The 23,265-nt window shown below is 43.8% G+C and overlaps 1 protein-coding gene across 2 annotated transcripts in view; it reads right to left on the bottom strand.

Annotated features, from left to right (window-relative positions):
• Positions 1 to 23,265, bottom strand: part of Eml6 (EMAP like 6) — a 251,244-nt gene that overhangs the window by 62,375 nt on the left and 165,604 nt on the right. For both annotated transcript variants that reach the window (XR_012907211.1, XM_075942518.1), the window contains exons 14-20: positions 22,969 to 23,155; positions 22,400 to 22,505; positions 12,458 to 12,551; positions 8,956 to 9,056; positions 7,326 to 7,528; positions 3,411 to 3,522; positions 3,050 to 3,177 (exon numbers count right to left, since the gene is read on the bottom strand). Coding sequence is in view for 1 of the 2 variants with exons in the window: in XM_075942518.1 (XP_075798633.1) it covers positions 3,050 to 3,177; positions 3,411 to 3,522; positions 7,326 to 7,528; positions 8,956 to 9,056; positions 12,458 to 12,551; positions 22,400 to 22,505; positions 22,969 to 23,155 (931 nt within the window). In the remaining variant the exon portion in view is untranslated. The remainder of the gene's footprint in view (positions 1 to 3,049; positions 3,178 to 3,410; positions 3,523 to 7,325; positions 7,529 to 8,955; positions 9,057 to 12,457; positions 12,552 to 22,399; positions 22,506 to 22,968; positions 23,156 to 23,265) is intronic.

Raw genomic sequence — 23,265 nt, 5'->3', positions numbered from 1 at the left:
CTGGCACAGTAGGTACTCAGCAGGCCACAGTATTCATTATTAGAGCAACAGTAGCAGACAGGAGAGAACAGAATGGTAAAACCCAAAAGGTGAAATGCCCTTATTATCATGTTTATAGCAGATTTAAATAAAATTGCCTCAACTATAATATAAATTTTATAAACTTAGGAGAGTTTACACTGCAGTTTAAATTGTATCACATTTTCAAAAACTCTGAGAAATCTAACATTTATGGGAAAAATTTCCAAACATTTTTAAACTTTTGAGGATTAAAATGTGCTTTTCCATAGTATTAAGTAAGTTATAATCAGAAAGAGGGAAACATTAGTTTGTAAGGGACCAAGAGAAGCAAAGAGACAAAGAACAAAGACGGCTCAAGGGGGCTGTCTCCAGGAGGGCTCTCATGGGAGGGGTGCACAGTCAGATGTAGGGGTTTCAGGTTTGCTTTTACTAGGTTTTTTAAAGGATTTATTTATTTATTATGTATACAACATTCTGCCTCCATGTATGCCTGCACGCCAGATCTCAGTACAGATGGTTGTGAGCCACCATGTGGTTGCTGGGAATTGAACTCAGGATCTCTGGAAGAGCAGCCAGTGCTCTTAACCTCTGAGCCATCTCTCCAGCCCCCCTTTTACTAGATTTTTAAGGAGTGTTTATCCTGTCTGTCTGTCATCTGCCTATCATCAATCTATCTCATTAGTTTAACACACGCATATCATTTTAAAACAGGCTTTGTTGATCTCCTCCCCCATCTCCCCCCCTTTTTCTGATTCTCCTTTGAACTTTTCACTTCCATTTAACTTCCTTCCCTCCTCAGCCCCCCTCCCCATTGATCTCTGTACATGTTTCACAGGCTGCAGCCCCATGGCCAGTGTCCATACACAACACGTACGCTGGGATCTGTATGTGACAGAGAATATTCAATTTTTGTTTTTCTGAGCCCAGGTTACTTCACTCGCTATCCTTTCCAGTTTCATCCATTTTCCTGCAAATTTCATTATTAGATTTTTCTTTACAGCCGAGCAATGGTATTTGAGTAAATACCATTTCCTTTGACCACTCATCCACTGAGGAATGAGTAAGCAGATTCCATTTCTTTGCTATTGCGGAAAGAGCAGCATGAAACAGCCACGTGCAGAGGTCCCTGTGGGAGGGAACGGTTCTTGGGTGCACAGCTGAGTTATATACAAGTTCTACTTTTAAGTTTTTGAGAGCGCTTCATACTTCTTTCCCAAATGACTGAGGTGGTTTACACAGCCAGCAGCAGTGAATAACACTTCCTTTTTTTTTAAACCCATATCTATGTGTTGCAGAATATTTGTTTAACTATGCAAAGATATGTTGGTTTGTTTCTGTTGTAGAATGTTTGTTTAACTGTGTAAAGATGTGTTTTATTTGTTCCATCATGTAAAGATGTATTGCTGTTTTACCTTGCCTGCCTAAGGCACCTGATTGGTCTAATAAAAAGCTGACCGGCCAAAAGCAAGGGAGGAGGTGTAGGTGAGCAGGGAGAGTAAGTGGGAGGAGGAATTTAGAGGAAGACAGAAAAGGAGAAGACAGGGAGGTGTCAGGGGCCAGCCAGACATGGAAGAAACGAGAAGTAGGGCAGAAAGAATGAAAGAAAGGTAAAAAGCCCCAAGGCAAAATGTAGATGAGTAGAAAGAGGTTAAATGAAAAGAGCCAGTGGGCAAGCCCAAGCTAAGGCTGAACATTCATAGTTAATAACTCTCCGTGTCACTGTTTGGGAGCTGGCCGATGGGACAGACTCATTACATCTATGCCAACACTTTTTTATGGTAGCCATTTGAGATGGAATCTTACAGCTGTTTAATTTTTATGTCCCTGGTGGTTAAGGGTGTTCAACACCTTTGAAAATACTCATTGTCTATCTGTGTTTCTTCTATTGAAAACTGTGTTCATCAGCCCATTGGCTGTCTGACAGGGTTCTCTCTTCATGTTTAACTTGCGATTAACAGCAATAGAAACCCCATGAGACAGCATATTTCTCCATTTCATCTTCTGAACACACCATCATGGCTCGCCATGCCTCTTCACCTGCAAGGGCAGCGTGCTGCCAGACCAGCCAGACCGCCTGTCCATCTAACATTTCTGTGTTGTTCGAATTTGGCCCTGTATAGGTATGTATCTTGAGGGGAGGGGGTTGAGGAGAGCACAACGTGGTTGTGTGAAGCAAGGCCTAAAGAAATATGTGGGGACCAGCAAAACTGTCATCAGTTTAATGGACCCACAGATCAGAAGGAGATATATCTAATGTGTGCCACCCACACTTGGCTCTGATTTGCATGATAAGATTCTGAACTTTGAGCATGTATTCCCAAGAGATAAAGCTCTTGGTGACTACAGAAACAGGTTTCACATGTGGTTGGGCTATCTGTGGCTGGTGGCCAGGGGTGGAGTCTGACAGACAGGTTCCTGAGGCAATATCTCCAAAGTCCCTTGCTCTTCAAAGCCTGGCATAAGCATCTCCTCCTGAGTGTGGTATGACCCATGGCTTGATTCTAACCAGTGGAATATGGCAAAGGTGACAGAAAGTTCCAGAGAACTTGTGATTGCATAAATTGCGATATCTATTTTTTTTTCTTGCTTACTCTGACAAAGTAAAGTGTATGAGAAATCCGGTGTATGCCAATAAACTCTGGGTGGATATATAACTGATTGACAGTTACCTCTGGGCAACAGTTAGCAAGAAAATAAACACCAGGCCTACAGTTGCAGGAACCAAATTCGGGCAACAGCCTAAGAGCCCAAAGAAGCTCCCCCATCTGCCAAGCCTCATCCTTGAGCAGCACACTAGTGGAGGAACCAGTTCCATCCACTGTGCTTAGACTCCGGCTCCACAGAGGTGGTCCGCTTAGGATGAGTGTCATTGCTGGTGTGTGATCCTCACTGCACACCAACAGCCAGCGAACACCATGCTGGGGCACCCCAGGGTGTTCTGTGCAATCTGCGAACTCTTTGCTCCTTTGCCCCACACCCTTCTCAGTCTTGACGTGAACATGGTTTGCGACATGTACAAAGGAGGTACCTGAACAAGCAGTGTCATTGGGCCACTCTTATCGATTTCTAAAATCTCTCCGTTTTTTGTCCCCACAAGGATGTGTCCATGCCCCAGGGTGATGGCACGAATGGAAGGGTTATCCTCCAAAAGCAGGCCTGAGAGGAGAAAATGTTGAATTTAGTAAACACCACCAAGTTGGGCCAACACGGTGTCTTCTATTTCCAAAGAGCTATGTACTAGGCAATCACCCTCGACATGCTTGCCAGGGCTGAGAGTTCTGACAGGAAGAAAGAAATCTGATTGGCTAAGAAGCTCCACTGCAAGACGTTAGCAGCGCTGCCCCATTCCTGTGGATGGAAAGCTTTCGATAGCCTAGCCAGGGTGGTACCTTTGGAGCTGGTTGACAGCGCAGCCCTTTTGATGGCATAGGTCTTCAGGCATCTTTCAAACATATCATCCCAGAGTTCCACGATTCCATCTTTTCCACCTGTCACAAAGCCCTATGATGGGGAAAGGTTATACGTACACATCAAAATGACCAGTCACTCTCCTGGTCCCACCAGGCGTCCCCCTTAGGTCAGGTAGTTCCATGTATATCGTCTAAGTGAAAAAAAATCCAGTGATAAGAGTATTTTAAAGGTTTTCATTATTTATGTGTCTGACTATTTTGCCTGCATGTGTTTCTGCGCACCATGAGCATGAAGTGCCTGTGGCGGCTAGAAAGGGGTATTGCATCCCCAAGAACTAAACTGACAGGTGATTGTGAGCTACCATATGTGTGCTAGGAGGCAAGCCTGGGGTCTTCTTAACCACGGAGTCAAATCTCCAACCCACCAAATTTTTAATTCAATACATTTAAGTTAGGAAATCGTATTTTGAAGTTCATTATAATAAATACCCTTCTTATTATTAAAGTCGCTCTCTGTATCTTTGGATTCTGAGTTCACAGACCGAGACTATGAGGGAAGCAACAAACTTCATCTGTATTGAGCATCTTTTGTCATTATTTTCCGAGTGCAGAACTCCAGTGGTTTGCATAGCATTTACGTTGTGCTAGCTGTTGTAAGCAATTCGGATAGAATTCAAAGTTCACAGTGGGGTGTGCACAACTCTAAGTACATGGTGTGTGCGTGTGTGCACAACTCTAAGTACATGGTGTGTGCGTGTGTGTATAACTCTAAGTACATGGTGTGTGCGTGTGTGCACAACTCTAAGTACATGGCGTGTGCGTGTGTGCATAACTCTAAGTACATGGTGTGTGCGTGTGTGCACAACTCTAAGTACATGGTGTGTGCGTGTGTGCACAACTCTAAGTACATGGTGTGTGCGTGTGTGCACAACTCTAAGTACATGGTGTGCGCGTGTGTGCACAACTCTAAGTACATGGTGTGCGCGTGTGTGCACAACTCTAAGTACATGGTGTGTGCGTGTGTGCACAACTCTAAGTACATGGTGTGTGCGTGTGTGCACAACTCTAAGTACATGGTGTGTGCGTGTGTGCACAACTCTAAGTACATGGTGTGTGCGTGTGTGCATAACTCTAAGTACATGGTGTGTGCGTGTGTGCACAACTCTAAGTACATGGTGTGTGCGTGTGTGCACAACTCTAAGTACATGGTGTGTGCGTGTGTGCACAACTCTAAGTACATGGTGTGTGCGTGTGTGCACAACTCTAAGTACATGGTGTGTGCGTGTGTGCACAACTCTAAGTACATGGTGTGTGCGTGTGTGCATAACTCTAAGTACATGGTGTGCGCGTGTGTGCACAACTCTAAGTACATGGTGTGTGCGTGTGTGCACAACTCTAAGTACATGGTGTGTGCATGTGTGCACAAATCTAAGTACATGGTGTGTGCGTGTGTGCACAACTCTAAGTACATGGTGTGTGCACAACTCTAAGTACATGGTGTGTGCGTGTGTGCACAACTCTAAGTACATGGTGCGTGTGTGCACAACTCTAAGTACATGGTGTGTGCGTGTGTGCACAACTCTAAGTACATGGTGTGTGCGTGTGTGCACAACTCTAAGTACATGGTGCGTGTGTGCACAACTCTAAGTACATGGTGTGTGCATGTGTGCACAACTCTAAGTACATGGTGCGTGTGTGCACAACTCTAAGTACATGGTGCGTGCGTGTGTGCACAACTCTAAGTACATGGTGCGTGCGTGTGTGCACAACTCTAAGTACATGGTGCGTGCGTGTGTGCACAACTCTAAGTACATGGTGCGTGCGTGTGTGCACAACTCTAAGTACATGGTGTGTGCGTGTGTGCACAACTCTAAGTACATGGTGTGTGCGTGTGTGCACAACTCTAAGTACATGGTGTGTGCGTGTGTGCACAACTCTAAGTACATGGTGTGTGCGTGTGTGCATAACTCTAAGTACATGGTGTGTGCGTGTGTGCACAACTCTAAGTACATGGTGTGTGCGTGTGTGCACAACTCTAAGTACATGGTGTGTGCACAACTCTAAGTACATGGTGTGTGCGTGTGTGCACAACTCCAAGTACATGGTGTGTGCACAACTCTAAGTACATGGTGTGTGCGTGTGTGCACAACTCTAAGTACATGGTGTGTGCGTGTGTGCACAACTCTAAGTACATGGTGTGTGCGTGTGTGCACAACTCTAAGTACATGGTGTGTGCGTGTGTGCACAACTCTAAGTACATGGTGTGTGCGTGTGTGCACAACTCTAAGTACATGGTGTGTGCATGTGTGCACAACTCTAAGTACATGGTGCGTGTGTGCACAACTCTAAGTACATGGTGTGTGCGTGTGTGCACAACTCTAAGTACATGGTGTGTGCGTGTGTGCACAACTCTAAGTACATGGTGTGTGCGTGTGTGCACAACTCTAAGTACATGGTGTGTGCGTGTGTGCACAACTCTAAGTACATGGTGTGTGCGTGTGTGCACAACTCTAAGTACATGGTGTGTGCACAACTCTAAGTACATGGTGTGTGCATGTGTGCACAACTCTAAGTTCATGGTGTGTGCGTGTGTGCACAACTCTAAGTACATGGTGTGTGCACAACCCTAAGTACATGGTGTGTGCGTGTGTGCACAACCCTAAGTACATGGTGTGTGCGTGTGTGCATAACTCTAAGTACATGGTGTGTGCGTGTGTGCACAACTCTAAGTACATGGTGTGTGCGTGTGTGCACAACTCTAAGTACATGGTGTGTGCAGGCAAATATTCCTTTTTTTTTTTTTGGAACCTGAGGACCTTTGGCTCTTGAAAGTCCCCTAGGGTTCTAGAGCCAATTTCAGTGGCTACTGAGAACAGCCTGATAGGACTGTAGCAAGGAGGGTCAATCCTCAAATTAAATGTAAATAGAGTATATTATGTTGAACTAGTCTTGGTTTCCATGGCGACTTTACAGTTTAGTTTCCTAAATAACAAGAGCATTTGACTAAGTTAAACCATACTGCCTTCTAGGCTTCCACAGATTTTGCATTATGCTGTAATTGTTTCTAACATTTACAATTTAGCCAAAATCAAATTTGCCAGAAAAAGAAGAGCTCAACCACAAAAAACTATCATTACAACCCTACTTCTAATAAAGACCTACATTTGTTGTGAGCTCAACATATTTACTGATATATTTAAAACTTGATATACATATATATATATAATGTGTTGAGCAGCTTAAACTGAAGGTCGGAGAGCACAGATGAACTGGTACCACCAGCAATTACAACTGAATGAAAAGGTTGTCATTTTCAGGTATATTTATTGAAAGAAAGAGCTTTAAACAGACTGTCTAAAGAACACTGTGTCCTTATAAAGAGCACCATGAGACGGGTAGTGGACAGACTAGGACAATGACCTGGCGTGGGAATACAGCTCGTGTGTATCCTTGGACACTCCTGGCAACCGAGCCTGTCCATTCAGGAACAAACCTGTTATGAACATAACCTTTGGCCACAGCAAACCAACGTGTGGGATAATAAAGTAACCACTGGCACTTCAGGTGTTTGCATACTGTGTCTCTGCAAAGGAAGACATCACTGCAATACACCTGTGGTCTCTTCTGCTGCTGCGCCCATATCTACACAGACTCCTTAAGGGATTCCTAGGAGTGACAATTGGGAGATCCAGATGTGAGAAGATGGAGAAACAGGACATGGACAGCTACTAAAAAAAGAAATTAAAAAAATTGTGTATTCTCTTCCTTATTATCCTTTGGCTAATCTTTTCTGACAACTACATCCTGATTCAGACAGGATTATTTTTAGATTCGGGCATCTCAGTGGTTCTTCTAAAGCCCATAAGGAAGAATAACCCAACAAACGCGCCATACCTTGTCCAGCGCGTACATGGCAAACACGGGCCCGTCATGAGCTTTCACTGTCTTCAGCAGCAGCACATCCTTCCAGATGAAAATGTCTCCCGTGGCCGCCCCTGAGAACACTAGATCTTCCACTCTCCCGTAAGAAACACACATCATTGTTTCCAGTTTTCCAGCACTTCCAAAAATTCCCCTTTTGGAGGTGAAGCCCCCACCTGGAGCAGAACAAGGGCATATATTACCCTAGAAAGTTGAGGCTTTCTCGGGGCACACACAAGAATTATCTTCAGGGAAGAAACGATCTACATTATGTGTCCAAATAGCAAAAACAAGGGTATTAATGAGGATACTCAGCCACTCTGTCAGGATCTATGGGATTCCTATTTTCTGTCTGACATGGTGCTCAATGCTGGCATATAATTTAAGCACAGAGTCCCTGTCAAGGAACCCGGATCTGATTAGATGGAGGATTTAATACGCCTTCTAATCCAAGACACACGCACAACCTAAGTGTAAGTCCTGTGCCTGCTGAAGGGGAGAGTGGCTCAGTGGCTTGGGGCAAGGAAAGCCTTAAAGAAACTGAAGGAAAGCGTAAGTCCGGAATGGACAGTAGGTGTGATAGGTAAACATTGTATGTGTTCTGTCTCAATTCTTTTTCTTTTCTTTCTTTTTTGATTTTCGAGACAGGGTTTCTCTGTAGTTTTGGGTGCCTGTCCTGGAATTAGCTCTTGTAGACCAGGCTGGCCTCAAACTCACAGAGATCCACCTGCCTCTGCCTCCCAAGTGATGGGATTAAAGGCGTGCGCCACCACCGCATGGCCTGTCTCCATGTTCTTTTCATGATGACCCTGGGGTAAGAAGGAACTGTCGTGGAGGAGAGATTGTATACAGGAACAAATTGCCAGGTTTGGGCCCCAGGTGTTCCCATTTTCTCTATTCCCTGACCATCACTGATAACCCAGTTCCACTCAGGACATTTACACTTGGCTGACTTCTCCATACCTGGGCAGCTACTACTGTCCTTCCCTTAAAAGTGGAATGTGTTAGACCAGCCAGCAACACACGCGTGTTCACTGTGCTAATGGGCTCGGGACTAGGAACTCAGATACAATTGTAATGACGCCTACAAGTGAGAAGTCGGCTGCTTCCCATGTTCACGCATGTTTATTATTACTCTTGTCAACACATAACCTAACAAAGACTTATTTTGACCATCTTCTAGGTACAGAGTCAGGCTTTAATTCATATGCTAAATTCGGTGATGCAGTAATAAAAGAATTCTCAAAATATTGAAAATCTTATTCACTCAGCCAAAGTAATTACTTCCTACTCAGCACTACAGCAAAATTACTGCTTTCAGTTCAGATGACTAAATATAAAAACCACTATTTTCATAGCAGACTATTTTCAAAAGATTTCTAGACTCTGATGAACGTGCATCGCATCATACAGGGGTCTACGTTTCACATCTTATGCAATCAACAGTCCAGTGCAGAATTGGGAGAGAGTATTTATCAAGCAAATTTTCATTTCAGTTTGCAGAGAGACTGGCCACATAATGACAATAGGACCCCTCATCCCAAGGCAAGGGGACAGCTCTCAGCTACACACATGAGAAACCCAAATAACAATGCAACAGTACCTGCTTGTTGCCAGAACTTGATATGCTTAATCCCAACTGTAACCAGCTTGTCAACGTGGTGTGGGTTACACTTTACCACAAATATTTTATCTTTATGTCCTCTGTAAGAGACAAACAGGGAGAAATAACTCCAGTTTAGATGGAAGTATTGACAGAGTAATATTAAAACATGTATTTGGTTTAGTTTTCTTAAAGCATATCTAACAGGATAAACAAGCAATCAAAAATATTTAAACTCACAGGAGTTTACTATAAAATAATAGCATGGGGGGTACATGTGTGGGCCTGCTGTCTTCCCCACCTTTGTCTATTTAGTTATGAATTAAAAGACTTTTAAATGTATCTAAATGTCTCCATAAGATAAAATTAATGACACCACCATAGGATATCACATAATTCTGAGATAGTGAGATCTCGGGCAGGAGAAACAGAAGGGTATTATTAATGAAAAGCTTTCAAATGAGCATTCTGTAGAAGACACTATATCGGCTTAAGATGATTTTGGGCTAGAAATAGAAATAAATTGAGGCCCCTGGCCCACAGCCATTTAGAGAGAAAGGGTATCATCTAGTGGTTCAGAACACTTAGGGATGCTAAACAATGCAAAATTTAGGCTTATTTCCAGGCGAGATGTTTTCACTGGTGTGACAGGAGCACGAGTGTTATGGAGGTGACCACCACTTTCTCCCTGTAGTAAGAACCACTCCGTGCCTTGTGCTGGAACCTGGTCAAAGGCCTGCGGCTGGGGAGCTCCTTGGCCGTTTTGCTAAATGGACATGATGCTGTCTCTTGTCCAACCATTGTTTTAATATTTCGTTTATGTTTGTAGTGCTACTGTCAGCCTGGGCCAGAGAAACTTGTGCTTGGTTGAAGTTAATGCAGAGGTTCATAAATGGTCAGAATAAGTGACTGCTGAATACCCAGCCGTAAGTGGAACATCTGTATCACCCTTGCAGGGCTCAGGAACCATTGAAAGGGGAGGGCAGGAAACAGCGAGGGAGCTGCAGGAAGGGTGCTGTGTCTTGGGCACTCCTGAATTCTCAGCATGTGTGATTACATAAGAATGGACCCCTCAACAGTCCGTCCTGGGGAAGAGGCCCTGCCCTTTGTGCATTTACAGGGGGAAAGAGAGTCATCTTCAGTGGGTAGTCACTGGTAAATTCCCCATGCTTCCACAAACAATCCCTCACGGATGCTGCTGTAAGTTACCCTCCTTCATACACACACACACACACACACACACACACACACACACACACACACACGCACACGCACATGCACACACACGAGATTAGAAGTTGACTAGTTGGGAACAAGTGGGAGAGGAACAAGAGAGGATAATGGGGAGTGGATAGAAACAAAATACATATCTACAGGTATGAAAATATAATGAAACCCATTATTAGGTAAAATGAATATGCTACTATAAAACTTAAAAATAAAGTAGGCATACCAATAATTTCTTTTAAAAATGGAAAGAAATTTAGTTTTGTAACCAGAGGCAGACAGATGATATACATCCATCCAAAAATTCCATTTGTAAACAGATGGCAGAAATCACCCATGAAATTACCTGTGGTACAAATACATCCAAACGGAGAGGCTCAAATCTCAGTGGAGATCTTACAAGAGCCCTATCTGATAATCCTGAATGTCTCTCTTTCCCTGAGCTGATAATGAACAGACTCACAAATGAAGAGTGACTTCAGGAGTGTGGGGTGTGCAGATGGCACACGTGGGCAGGGCTATCTCAGCTATCCACTGTGTGCCCCTTCCCCAAGGGGAACCACACTGTTTTAGGGTAACTGCTGCCAGAATAGGATAGTGGTTAGGTTTTGCTCAAAGCAAATCTGGCAATGACTGAGACTCCTCAGGGCAGGGTTAGGGGTGGCACGCAGCCTCTCTGCGGGAATTCCTCAGAAGCTAAGTCAGGCTGGAGCCGCTGCATGTGCAGCCTGATCTCTGTCACCTGGTTTTAGATTCTTAACTACCACAGCACCTCATTCTTTTTTTTCTTTTACTTAACTAGTTGGTTATTTATATATCTGTGCAAATAGCCTTAATACTACGTAAATATTTATATTTATTCAGCATTTTAAAAATCAAGCATTCTTCCACAGAGTTTTACTGATCCGCCACCTTCTACTTGGGAAAGAATACTGATTAATGCCAGCACTACAAACTCCTTTCTGCAGGTTTCCTGCCTTCGGAATGGGACTTAGTCCTGGGAACAATTCTGAACAAAAACTGTGTTACTAATATGATGACGCTAGCTTGCTTTGTGCTAATTAAACAGAAGCGATCTTATCCACAAGATCCTGTAAAAATTTACCCTTTAATACTAAGCTGTCCGTCCTCCTTCTGTTTCTCCTAGAGTCTCCAACAGGCAGCTGAGCCACCACAGCTGCAGAGGGGATCCTTGAGTTTTCAATGCTGGCACAGATAATGTAAATGCAGGGAGTAGTTATCAGGAAAACATTAAACTAAAATTCAGCCTTCAGTCTGGGAGGAAAACAGAGCCTGTCGGGGGAGTGAGGCTAGAGTGGGGGGGGGGCACCAGAAAGAAAGAAGAGAAAGCATGGATGCAGGCGGAGCTAGGAATGTCCCTGCTGCCAAGAATGCCGTCTCTTCTCCTAAGGTCGGCTGCAGTCCTCAAGGGTCCAGCTGCAGCTCTGCTCCGTCTCCAGCGATTTGGAGATCTTCACTCATTATCATCAACTATCAAAAGCCTTTGCTCCCACGTAACACTGGAGCAGACAGTATTAACTTCAAAAGCAAATATTACAGCTCATGGCCATCAACTTTGCTATGGTGACAGGACGTTGGTAACGTATGCCATGACTAATGGAGAGGGTATGAAACCGTCCTGGACAACAAGCTGCCTTCCTGGACTGTGGCTGCCAAGTCTTGACCTTTGACCGGGCTGAGCGAGATGAGAGGAGACATGTTCAGGTTTAGTGCTGAGGAGGCAGAAAGGGAAGCTGGGGTAAGGGAGGACAGGTAGGCTATAAACAGCCGTCGGTCTCAAGAGTCTATTTATAGGGTGTGGAGATTAGGGAACAATTTGTCTGCTCTGGAAGCAAGAAGCAGATGCACTGGATAGGGCCGTCTTCCCAACAGGCCACAGCCTCACGACAAATGGTGCTTCTGACCCCAATGACATTGAGATCCTTCCTGGCCGCTAAGATGGCAAAAACAAGAGGGGAGGTACGTGCTTTCCTGACGCTGGAAAAAAAAAAGCCTTAATAGAGGTATTACAGAAGGGGTGCAACGAAGAGGTTTTTGGGGATCATTCTAGAATTTTCTAACTTCCTAGCAGACATTAATGCTGTACATCAAGCTTGGCACCATGAAAGGGAGGATATGTGTTCACTTAGGTGTTACATTTCCATGTGAATTCCATCCGAGTTTGAAGACGGGTGCCAAACAAAAAGTGGGCACTGTTGGGCTTCCCTGAGGTGAGCGAGCAGGAGGACGTCCTGAACGCTCCGCACATCCTTACCTGGTTGTGGCTATCTTTTCTCCCTTTTTCCAGTCCCAGAACACAACGCTGTGAAAGTCGTCTAAACCAACCGACACCAGACATTTTCCATCAGCTGTGTGGAAACAACATAAATGTCAAACAAGCCGTTTCTTCGGTGAGAAGCAGAGACAGTTTAGACACTGCAAAGAGGGACAGGAAACTCAACAATACTCTTTAGGCTCAAATCCATCTGCAGGAGCAAGCTGTGTGACCAGCAATAGCCATAGTTCTGAATGCACACCCCTGGTAGGTGAGCTCAGCCACTGACCAGACTTGCAACCGAGGCAGAGTTAGCAGGGCCTCTCAAGGAAGCGGCGTGAGTCTTGTTTATTCTGTGACAGACAAATCTTGGGAAATTTATTGGAAGGGGAGTCACTGGGTTCTGTGACTCTGGGCTATTTTCAACTCTAGAAACATCAAAAAAGCCTAACCTTGGTTTAACTGCCAAGTTAAGAACATCACAGAAATAAAACGTAGCTTCAAATGTTCTTACAAAATATGACCATCCAACTAAAAGTATTTGACTTCTTATTTTTCCTGTTCAAATGAAATGTGTTCGTTATCGACATTTAGAGAACACGTGTAAAGAGAAGTTCAGCTGGGAAGTGGCTGTGAGTGCAGAGCTTGCCTGACCAGCGCGGGGCCTGTGTTGGACTCAAGAATCACATGCATAAATCACATAATTGTACACACATGTGCATGCATACGCACACACAGACACATGGCCTTCCAAATTTCTTGTAGTCCTGCCCTTGATGTGAGCCTACTTGTCTGTTCCTCCGAGGGAATCTGTAGTTGGCATTGTCTTTGGACCACCAACCACCAACCAGCTCCCACACAGAAACCCAGAGGAAGCAAGCAGTAAGGCAGGGTGGACAGTATGCAGATGGGCTTCAAGGCAGCACTCAGATTAGTAGAAATGGGTTAACTTAAAAAAAATGCTAGCTAGAAACAAGCCTAAGCTAAGGCTGAGCATTTATAATAAATAATAACTCTCTATGTCATGATTTGGGGGCTGGTGGTTCAAGAAAGCCTGCTACATAAATCCCTTTTGAGAAGCAAAAGGTTACCCTGACCAACCTATCAGCTAATCTTTTCTCACCTATTGCAATGCATTATTATTAATAATGCATAACTTTATTATTAAATATTGATACTATTACCAACTATTGCTTTGATTCTGACATTTAAGCCATTTTTATAAGCGTTAAGTATAGTGAATGTACAATCAGACTTGAAGTAAATATAGTCAACGTGCCTTCCTCCCTTCATGAGGGAAGAGGCGGCACAATCAATAAGGATTTCATTTGGACTTCCTTGCAAGGCTGGATTCAAAGGAATACTGTTACAGGCCACACCCCCGTCGTCCCACCACTGTGCAGTTGCTAGGAGATTCTGCATCAGTTAATCAGGGACTCCTTTCCTTCCACAAAGGACCCTCACTACGGTGAAGACATATAAGGGTGTGAGAAGCTGCTTCCTTGGGTTGACTCACCGTTCAAGCTATCAGCTCTGACTTTCAAAGGCAGGCCAGGGGTAGACCCTAAACTAGGGTAAAGCAGAGCGAGTCTTATCAAACTGGAATTTCAGAGAAGCAAGAACAATGTCTTATATGTCTCAGGCAGTATCTGAATTGGTACTGAATATTTATATTAATGTTACACAGAACTTATATCAAATAAATTCTTATCAGGAATTCAGATCTACTTGAGCCTTCTGAATGTTTACAGGCTAAATCTTTGGTAACCCAACTTCAAGTGCCAACCAGTGTCCAGACTTTGAGTGGCCTTACTGTGCAGAGACCCTCTAGCCAAATGGAAATGAGGGTCTATCCCACTTGTCTGGAGGAAGGGGAGGAAGGAAAAGCAGTCTCCAGCTTAACAAAGCAGATCTTCCCAATCCTTAACCACCAGGTCCATCCGAAACTAGGATTTAAAGAGTACCTAAACCTTTTGTAGATATAAGTTGGATTCATTACATGAAGGAGTTAACAAGGTGCTATAGGAGTCCGTTACATTAGGTGAGCACCATAAGCTAACGACTCATGCCCATATTCCCAAAGGACACCAGGCTTTAAATGAGACAGTCTCTCAGCCTTGTGGACACCCACATTCTCATGGTTTCCTTATTTTTTGGTATGGCCTAGCTGTGTCTTTGCTAATGGACTTCAGTATTTGCTGATTTTATTTCCGATGCTTCTTCTCTTCCTTTTTTTAAAAATAATATTTATTTATTTATTATGTATACAATATTCTGTCTACATGTATGCCTGCAGGCCAGAAGAGGGCACCAAACCTCATTACAGATGGTTGTGAGCCACCATGTGGTAGCTGGGAATTGAACTCAGGACTTTGGGAAGAGCAGACAATGCTCTTAACCACTGAGCCATCTCTCCAGCTCTTCTTCTCTTCCTTTAAGATCATAAATTCTTAAGGCTCGTAGCAAGTATGTCACGTTTTGTAACCCTACACTGAGCTGCTTTGGGTGCGTGCTGATAGTGCTGGGGGTGCGGCCCAGATCTAAAGGAACTGGACTGTCATATGGCTATTTTAAACAGCATCCTTCCTTTGGAAAACACCGCACAAATCTGCATCTTCTTTCCGCACTGACTCAGCTAAACCTGTGCTGTCTCCGGAACGCTGTCTCGATATGTCAGTACGACCTTGCTGTGTGAGTCACACGTCTACAATGCCAGGTTTGAAAATGTCTGTCTTCTGAAGAAGCCCTATGCATAATTGCTTTTGTAGGGGAAGTTCTGGGGTTTCTTTGTAGAATTTCTGTGAGGTTACCCACCATCTCATTCTCACAGTTTGTGACCTTTCTACCCCAAGGAAAGCTCACTCTTCTGGGATAGGGAGTGCTCTTGGGTACTGGCAGGTGTAAGCTATTTCTATAAAACACACTATTTAGAAAGAAAATCAGGGTTTTTTTTCACTATTTCCTAGTTTCCTTTTTCCCTGTGGAGACTTGGCTTTACCTTTGAAAATCTATCATTTCCAACCCTAGCGGCTTTTTTTTTTAATAGTCTTGGTGATGCCCTTTTCAGTCTTTCTAGGCACAGTATGTATTAATTGTGGATGGTTGTAACAGTTTAGAAAGAGTTCTAAGGCAGTTCCTGTCAACAGTAAAGGGAAAATTAGAAAAAGAAAGCATATTCAATTACAAGTTGGTCTTCCTAGTCAGGACTCATTAAGATGCGTAGGTTTTCTTGGTGGCCAGGGAAGTCTAGCCAGTTTCAGATAGGTTCCAGAACTAACGTCATAGTACGAAGGCCTTTAAACACCATGCATTTAAGACGGAAAATATTTATGAAGCTGAACTTTTCCGGATGGGTTTTTCTATCCCATGTAGAAGTACTTTCATTACGCTGTCCCAAAACAAAAAACGGTCCCCCAAGCTCCGAGAAGTGATACTAGTCAGAGCAGCAGCCCAAGGGCTGGGAGAGGGCTCAGCCAGCAAAGGTGCTTGCCACCAAGCCTGGCAACCTGAGCTTGACCCTGGGACCCATACGGTGGAAGGAGAGAACGGACTCGTGACCATGGCACATGCGGTAGCATTGCATTTGTATTTGAATAAATGAAGCCTGCCTGGAGATCAGAAAGTAAACCAGCCCCACCGGTCAGTCTTACAGACCAGGCAGTGGTGACACACACTTTCAATCCCGGTAGCCACACTAGTTGCCATAGAAACCAGGCGGTACCTAACTTTAGTCCCAGCCCTAGAGAGGAACAGAAGACTGGAGGAGACAGCTTCTCACACAGTCTCATTCTGAGATCCCTGGAGGTAGGATCACCATTTTTGGACTGAGGTAAAGGTAAGAGCCAGTGGCTGGCTGGTTTTTTTTTTTTTCCTTCAGATCTTCAGGTTGAACCCCAATTTCTCTCTCTGAGTTTTTATTAATCTTGCATCAGGCACACACCATGGGCACAAATAGATAAATGTAATTTAAAAGGTGCTGCTCTGTTGAGTAAGAGAATATGATTCATTCCTTGACAGTGTTTAAAGAGGTATCTCTATTCCTTTAGAGTAGCGGTGAGAACAGATTCACTTATCCCCTCACGTGCTGTCCTGTTTTCTCGCTGGCCCACTTATACCTACGAGACAGCTTGTTTTTCTAACAGATGCGAAGCGCTCCTGGTGATTGTGGAGGGGTCTGAGGCACACAACCGGGGTCACCAACCACAGAACTCGTGGGCACGGTGTTGGCACCCTGCCTCCACGGCAGGAGAGAGGCAGCTTAACAGCTGTGTGAGCTGAGCCATTTAATGGTTCCAGAAGACACCATTACTCTTTTCCTACTTCAGGCCAATGTCTTCAGAGCAAGGCTCTCTGCTCATGGGAGCCTGTTCCGCGTGGTGGCCTGTTGGCACCACTTGCCCCTGCCCACTTAAATCTGAGGATGGGAGGAGCAGCTGAAGTTGCTGGTGCATTCAGAGAGCAGGAAGTAAGCAAGTGTTCAGGATGCTGCAGGGGGCGCTGCACTAGGGAAAAGCAGGGCCAGGGCTGAAGACGGAGGAGGGCAAATTTCCAGGAGATTTCCTTCCAGGTGACACCCCCAGACACAGCCAGAAGACCCAGGTTCTTGTGGACCTGCAACTGTTGACCTCAACACCACCTAAACAAATATCTCAGTTCTCCACCCAGGAAGTGGAACAGAGGCTAAGTCGCCAGTCACATTGTTACAATGTAGCATCATCCTTAGACATTAAATCAAAAGTTCACCACAGGGACCAATCAGCCTCCTCCAGTCCTCTGGTGGCAACCATCTGTGGTGATGAATCACTCAGAACAGATCTCAGGGAAAGTTCCTGAAGTCTTTAGGTGCTTTCCAAAACCAGCAACTACATTCCTTTCTAGCCACCCATATACCAACACTGTACTTAACCTCACAGACAAAATGCAGTTTCCCAGGGTTTTTCCTTAGTGATTGCTAACTGGGAAATGGGGAGTGTACTGTTAAAACTAAAACACCCTTCACATCCAAGAGTCCCCAAGACAAGTTAACTTGGAAGCATAAAGCAGGCTGGTGCGAAAACAAGAAAACATATACAGAGCTATCCCAAAGGGCTAGATTCATCTATTTCTATAGAAAACAGAGACATTTCTTTAAATGTGGGCAGGGGATAAAGGTCATTGACAGAATCATCTCCCCGTCTCCTCCTAGAGCATCTGGGTTCCTCACCCTATAATGGTACTTGAACGATTATTAAATTCTAGCTATATTGCTGGTCCCTTTTATATGCTAATACACATTACATGCTTTTATAGAAAATTGGTGATAGACATTATCTTTATTTCTTTGTTCAACTTGAGAGATACTAATAGTTCACGTGATTGTATTGCCAAGTACAATCTTTATTAAACACAGCAAAATTGCTATATAAAATTATTGAATCCATTTTCATTGTTACCAAAACCAAAGATGTACTGGATTCTCATAATCCTACAAACTTCTAGGTTTTATTATTTTTATTTTACTATTTTAATAAGTGTCTTTCTAACCCTCCAGAGCATCGTTTCCTCCATGGAAATCAGTGTGGACGTTTCTCAAGAAAAAAAAGCTAGATCTACCAGTTATGCCCCTCCTTTGCCTGGAGCAAAAGGACTTCAAGTGAACACATCACAGAGATACCTACCCATCAGGCTTCCTGCAGCTCTCTGCACAGCAGCTACGGAACTAGCCTAGGCGTCCACAAACAGAGGCACGGAGAAGAAAACTCATCTATAAATACCATGGAATTGTTTTCAGCAATAACGATGAAGTTATGTCTTTAGAAAATGGATGCAACTGGAGATGATCATATTTAGCAAATTAAACCTATCTCTAAAAGACAAACATCTTGTTTCCTCTCCTTTGTGGTTCTTAGATTTTATACACATATTCATGTATTTATATATCATAATATATAATATATACATACCCATGTATGTACACATTAAATGAAAACTGAAGTAAAATTATTTCGGGGAACAAAAAGGATAATGAGAGAAGGACCTAAAAGGGAGGATGGGGAATGGGGCAGGGAGAATATGTTCAACGTATGATATATGTAAATATATATTAAACACATATGTGTATATAATAAAAAATTAAAATAAACTATCTCAAAATTATTATAAAGCAATACCAATATATGCCTATATCTGTAGGTAAAGTAAATTTTAATAAAATACTGTGTTATCTTGCAATTGCTAAGAAAATAGACAGTTTTCTCCCAAATATGATTTGCAATGTGAAGCTTTAACAGTAACAGTGAGAGGCAGGATAAAGCTCATTGAGAAAAACTTCATGTGTTAGTCCATCCATAACATTCTTTACAGCAAATTCTTTGTTCACAGCAAAACATGTATTGTGGGAGCAAAGAGATGGGTGCTCCTGAACACCCTAGTTCACTGTTTGTGCAGGAAAGAAGAGATGCCCAAGGAATGGCAACACAGAGCCCCTGAGAGCTTTCATGAAAGCCCTCGATGGTGAGCTGCAGGGGGCAGAAGGGACAGGCTATTTCTGCCTGATAGGATGGAGGGAAAAAGTCAATTTTGCTCTTTGAGACTTGGGAACCCTGAACGAAGCACACGAGTAGAAAGAGGCAGAAGCAGACTGCAGTTAGAGGCGAAGAAGCATGAACGGGCTAGTGGGGGAAATGCGGCCATGAAAAGCTAATGTCATCAGCTTCCATCTGAGGGCACAGTCCTAAGTCAGTCAACCAAGGGGGACCCATGGTGGAGATGATAATTATCTTCCAAAAGATTCCAGAAGTAAGCAGGACAGAATGAAATTAAGCACTAAAAAATTTCCCCCTTTAAAAAAAAAAGCCCAGCAACTATTAATTGTCTGATGCAATCTTATTCATTCTCAGTCTCTCCCTCTTCCTCTCCTTACCCCTCTTTCCTCATTTATCCTCTGCTGCGGAATAATCCTTCTACACACGGTGTGAATATATGTATCTATGATTGGTTTAATAAACAAGCTGACGAATAACTGGACAGGATAAAGTTAGGCAGGAAATCCAAACTGAGAATGATGGGATAAGGAAGGGTGGAGTCAGTGGGGTCACCAGGAGATGCAGAGGGAGCAAGACATGCTGGAGGATAGGTAAAACCATGAGCCTTATGGCAATACATAGATTAATAGAAATGGGTTGATTTAAATGTAAGAGTTAGCTAGTAACAAGTCTGAGCATTTGTAATTAATATTAAGCCTCTGCATCCATTATTTGGGAACTGGTGGGTGGGACAGAAACGTCCGCCAACAAATGGTGCCCAATGCGGGGCCAGGTCCATCCACATAAAGCCCAAGAAAGTTTTTTAAAAGGTTCTAGAAACAGAGACACACACAGCTTTCTAGTCTCGCAGTCTCGTACCAGCTGCGGTGCAGAGATGCATGTTCTGACAGGCACTTGTGAGATGGAAGCAACCACCAAATATCATGAGCTAAGCAGTGTGCTAGGTTCCCACAGTCTCTCACATGGGCCACAGTACAGAGAGGCTTCTCCCAGCCGTTGCTGTCAGCTGGAGCTGCCAGTGCAAGCTCTGCCAGCACACTGCATTGCAGGTTTAGGGCGTTTGCTCATGCAGACAAAAAAGGTTACAGATACACAGGAAAGAAAGATTCAGATGGAACAAAACCCTCTAAATTTGTTACAATGTGTTAAAAATATATGTAGGCTTGGTAGAGAAAAGAAAAAGGGTAGTCCTTAAAAAGTACTAAAAAAATATAATAAGCCACATAAAAATGGGAAATACACAGAGAGTCTGGATCCTGTATGTCATTGTGTTGTCTTTGAATTTTTTGGTTGCTAAGAGACATTGGATTATAAAACTGTTAGATTCAACCAACCTATGTATTTTAAAAACATCTTGATTTTAAAATTTAAGTCAAAAAATATGCTGCTTTAGGGGAGAGGTAATGCTTTTATTTTCACAGGAAACGAGAGGCTGTGGATTCATTCCAGGTTAAGGAAAATCAGGTTTGGTTGAGGAAGATCCCCTGAAAAATCTGACAACAAACAAAAAGAAATAAACCTAGAAGAAGTATAAGACACATGATATATATATATATATATATATAAAACCTTCCTTTTTAGGGCTGGAGAGATGGCTCAGTGGTTAAGAGCATTGCCTGCTCTTCCAAAGGTCCTGAGTTCAATTCCCAGCAACCACATGGTGGCTCACAACCATCTGTAATGAGGTCTGGTGCCTTCTTCTGGCCTGCAGGCATACATGCCAGATAGAATATTGATTACATAATGAATAGATAAATAAATATAAGAAAATCTTCCTTTTTATTTAGACAAAAGGGGGAAATGCTGTGGAATAATTCCCTTTCACATTGTAAAGATTTATCACTGTGATTGGATTAATAGGCAAGCTGACTGGCCAATAGCCAGACAGAATAAGGTTAGGCAGGAAAACCAAACTGAGAATGATAGGAAGAGGAAGGGCAGACTCAGGGGAGTCTCCAGGAGACACAGAGAGAGCAAGACATGCTGGAGGACAGGTAAAGCCACAAGCCACGTGACAATACATAGATAAATAGAAATGGGTTAATTTAAATGTAAGAATTAGCTAGTAACAAGCCTGAGCTATTGGCTGAGAATTTACAATTAATATTAAGCCTCTGTGCCAGTTATTTGGGAACTGGCAGGTGAGGCAGAAATTTCAGCCAAAAACTTCCATTTTTTTTCTCTATTTTTTATTGTGCTGATATTGGCCAAGTGCTCTCTATCAGTGAGGGATAGCCCCAGCAGCATTAAAGTAGCATGACAAGGTAAGAGGGGAAGGAGAGGGAGAGGGACAACAGGAAGAGATTGTAAGTTTAGTTACTGCTGTTGTACATTTGAAAATGCTAGTTAGAAAAAGGAAATTACACAATCAAATTTATTTTGAAAGGTTAGGATTTGCCTTTTTATTGACCTAATTTCTACAATGAAATGTTTAAATTTTTCTAGGTAGTAACATCTGTAATAGACTTTCTTTTTAAAAAATTACTTCTATATTGTGTGTGTGGGGGGGTCTTTTGCCTCCATGTATTTATGCACCCCATGTGCATGTCTGATACCTGTGAAGGCCAGAAAGGGTGTTGTTGGATCCCCTGGAACTAGAGTTTTGGACACTTATGAGCTGCCATGTGGGTTCTGGGAATTGAACCTGGATCCTTCAAAATAAAGTCAGTGTTCTTTACTCCTGAGCCATCTCTCCATGCCCTGTAGTAGATTTCCATTATGTAATTCTAGCTTCAAACAAACTTACTGTAAAGACAGCAGCATTTACCAATAGGATTCTTATGGTGCTGAGTTCATAACTTAATTTGGAAATTCTTCTTCCCAAATATAAAATTTGTTTCCAAAATACCAACTTTGTAAAGTGCCGTCTGTAGGTAGCCCCCTCTCTAGCTCTTTACATTTTAAGTCGGAAGCAATGCTTATTTGGAGAGAAAACTGTTGAACTGATGTTTTGCTCTCTGAGTCGTGGTCCACGCTGCATTCCAGGCTGGTCTGGAGCTCCCTGCGCAGTGCACACTTGCCTCCAGCTCAGGGCAATCCCTTGTTGCCTCCGCCTCACGAGGGTCGTGATTACGGGGCCAGTCCACATGTCTGGTTTAAATCTGATGCTCTTCATCAGTGCTAGGCATCTGCAGCTAAGACTCTCCATGACGGCAGCTTCCCTAGACTTCCCTCACACAAGTGGATACCCAGCTCCGTGTGACCTGGTGCTGACCTGGGAGGGAACCGAAAGGGACAAGGAAAGGACGCGTGGCCCAAAGGCCACGTTCTCTAGGCGAGGTGCTCATACGTGGCTTCCCGTCTCAGGCTCGGAGGTGGCATGCAAACAGCTTCCCTCGCTGCCCTCAGAATGCAATCAGGTAGGGGGGATTTCTTTTTTTTAAATTAGCCATATTCTGTGCTACTAGCGAGAGCTTACCTGAAAAATCCAGAGCGCACACTCCTCTCTGGTGGTACCCTTTCAATAAGGACAGACACTTTAGTGTCTGTGTGTCCCATACATGAATAGCGGCGTCTCTTCCGACCTGCAGCAACAGGATGCGTGGTGGTAAGCAGGCACCGTGGTACTGAGGATAGCATAGCTTCTCCCGGTCAAGCACGGCTCAGAAATAAAGCAACACACATTATTTGTAAGCTGGAAAGACAACCTGACACAGTTTGGTCCAGCCCAGATTCTCCAGATGAGGAAACAGGCTTGAGGCATGGAAGAACCTCACTGCGGCCTTGAGCTGGGTTTTGGCAGCCCAGCACATGGCTCCCTATTAAGGGGCTTTTTGAGGACACCACTCCATCTCTCCACCTGTCTGTCTTTCTGTCATAACTTTGACCCCCGCGCCCCGCCCCTGCCTCCTCAATGTTCTCAGAACATCCAGCTTCATGCCTTATGCATTCCTACCAAACACATTTTTCTATTCTAGGCACACTGGATTAGACATTAACTGCCCTTTCTCTTCTGCTAGGCTCTGGTCATCGAGGAGCGAAGCACACCTGTCCGGTGGCCACGTAGTCCTTCACTGGATGGATGGTCAGGCTGAGAATGTCATCGTCATGCCCCAGGTAGAGCCTCTGCGTGTGCTGTTGCCTGTTGTACACCACGGCAACGGCGGCGATGTGGTACACCACTTCTCCGGTTTGTGTGTAGAACAGGTTGTTCCTGCAGTCGTAGCCCCTGTAACTGAAGCGCAGTGGGTGACTGAGCAGCACGCGGATGAAGCAGGCAAAGCAACTGTGTTGCCGCGAGCTGTGTCTGAGGCACAGGGAGACTGATTATTTTCACACCATCTG

Source organism: Microtus pennsylvanicus, chromosome 12, assembly GCF_037038515.1.
Source record: "Microtus pennsylvanicus isolate mMicPen1 chromosome 12, mMicPen1.hap1, whole genome shotgun sequence".
Lineage (NCBI taxonomy): Eukaryota > Metazoa > Chordata > Mammalia > Rodentia > Cricetidae > Microtus > Microtus pennsylvanicus.
This window is presented reverse-complemented; position numbering and strand designations above follow the sequence as displayed.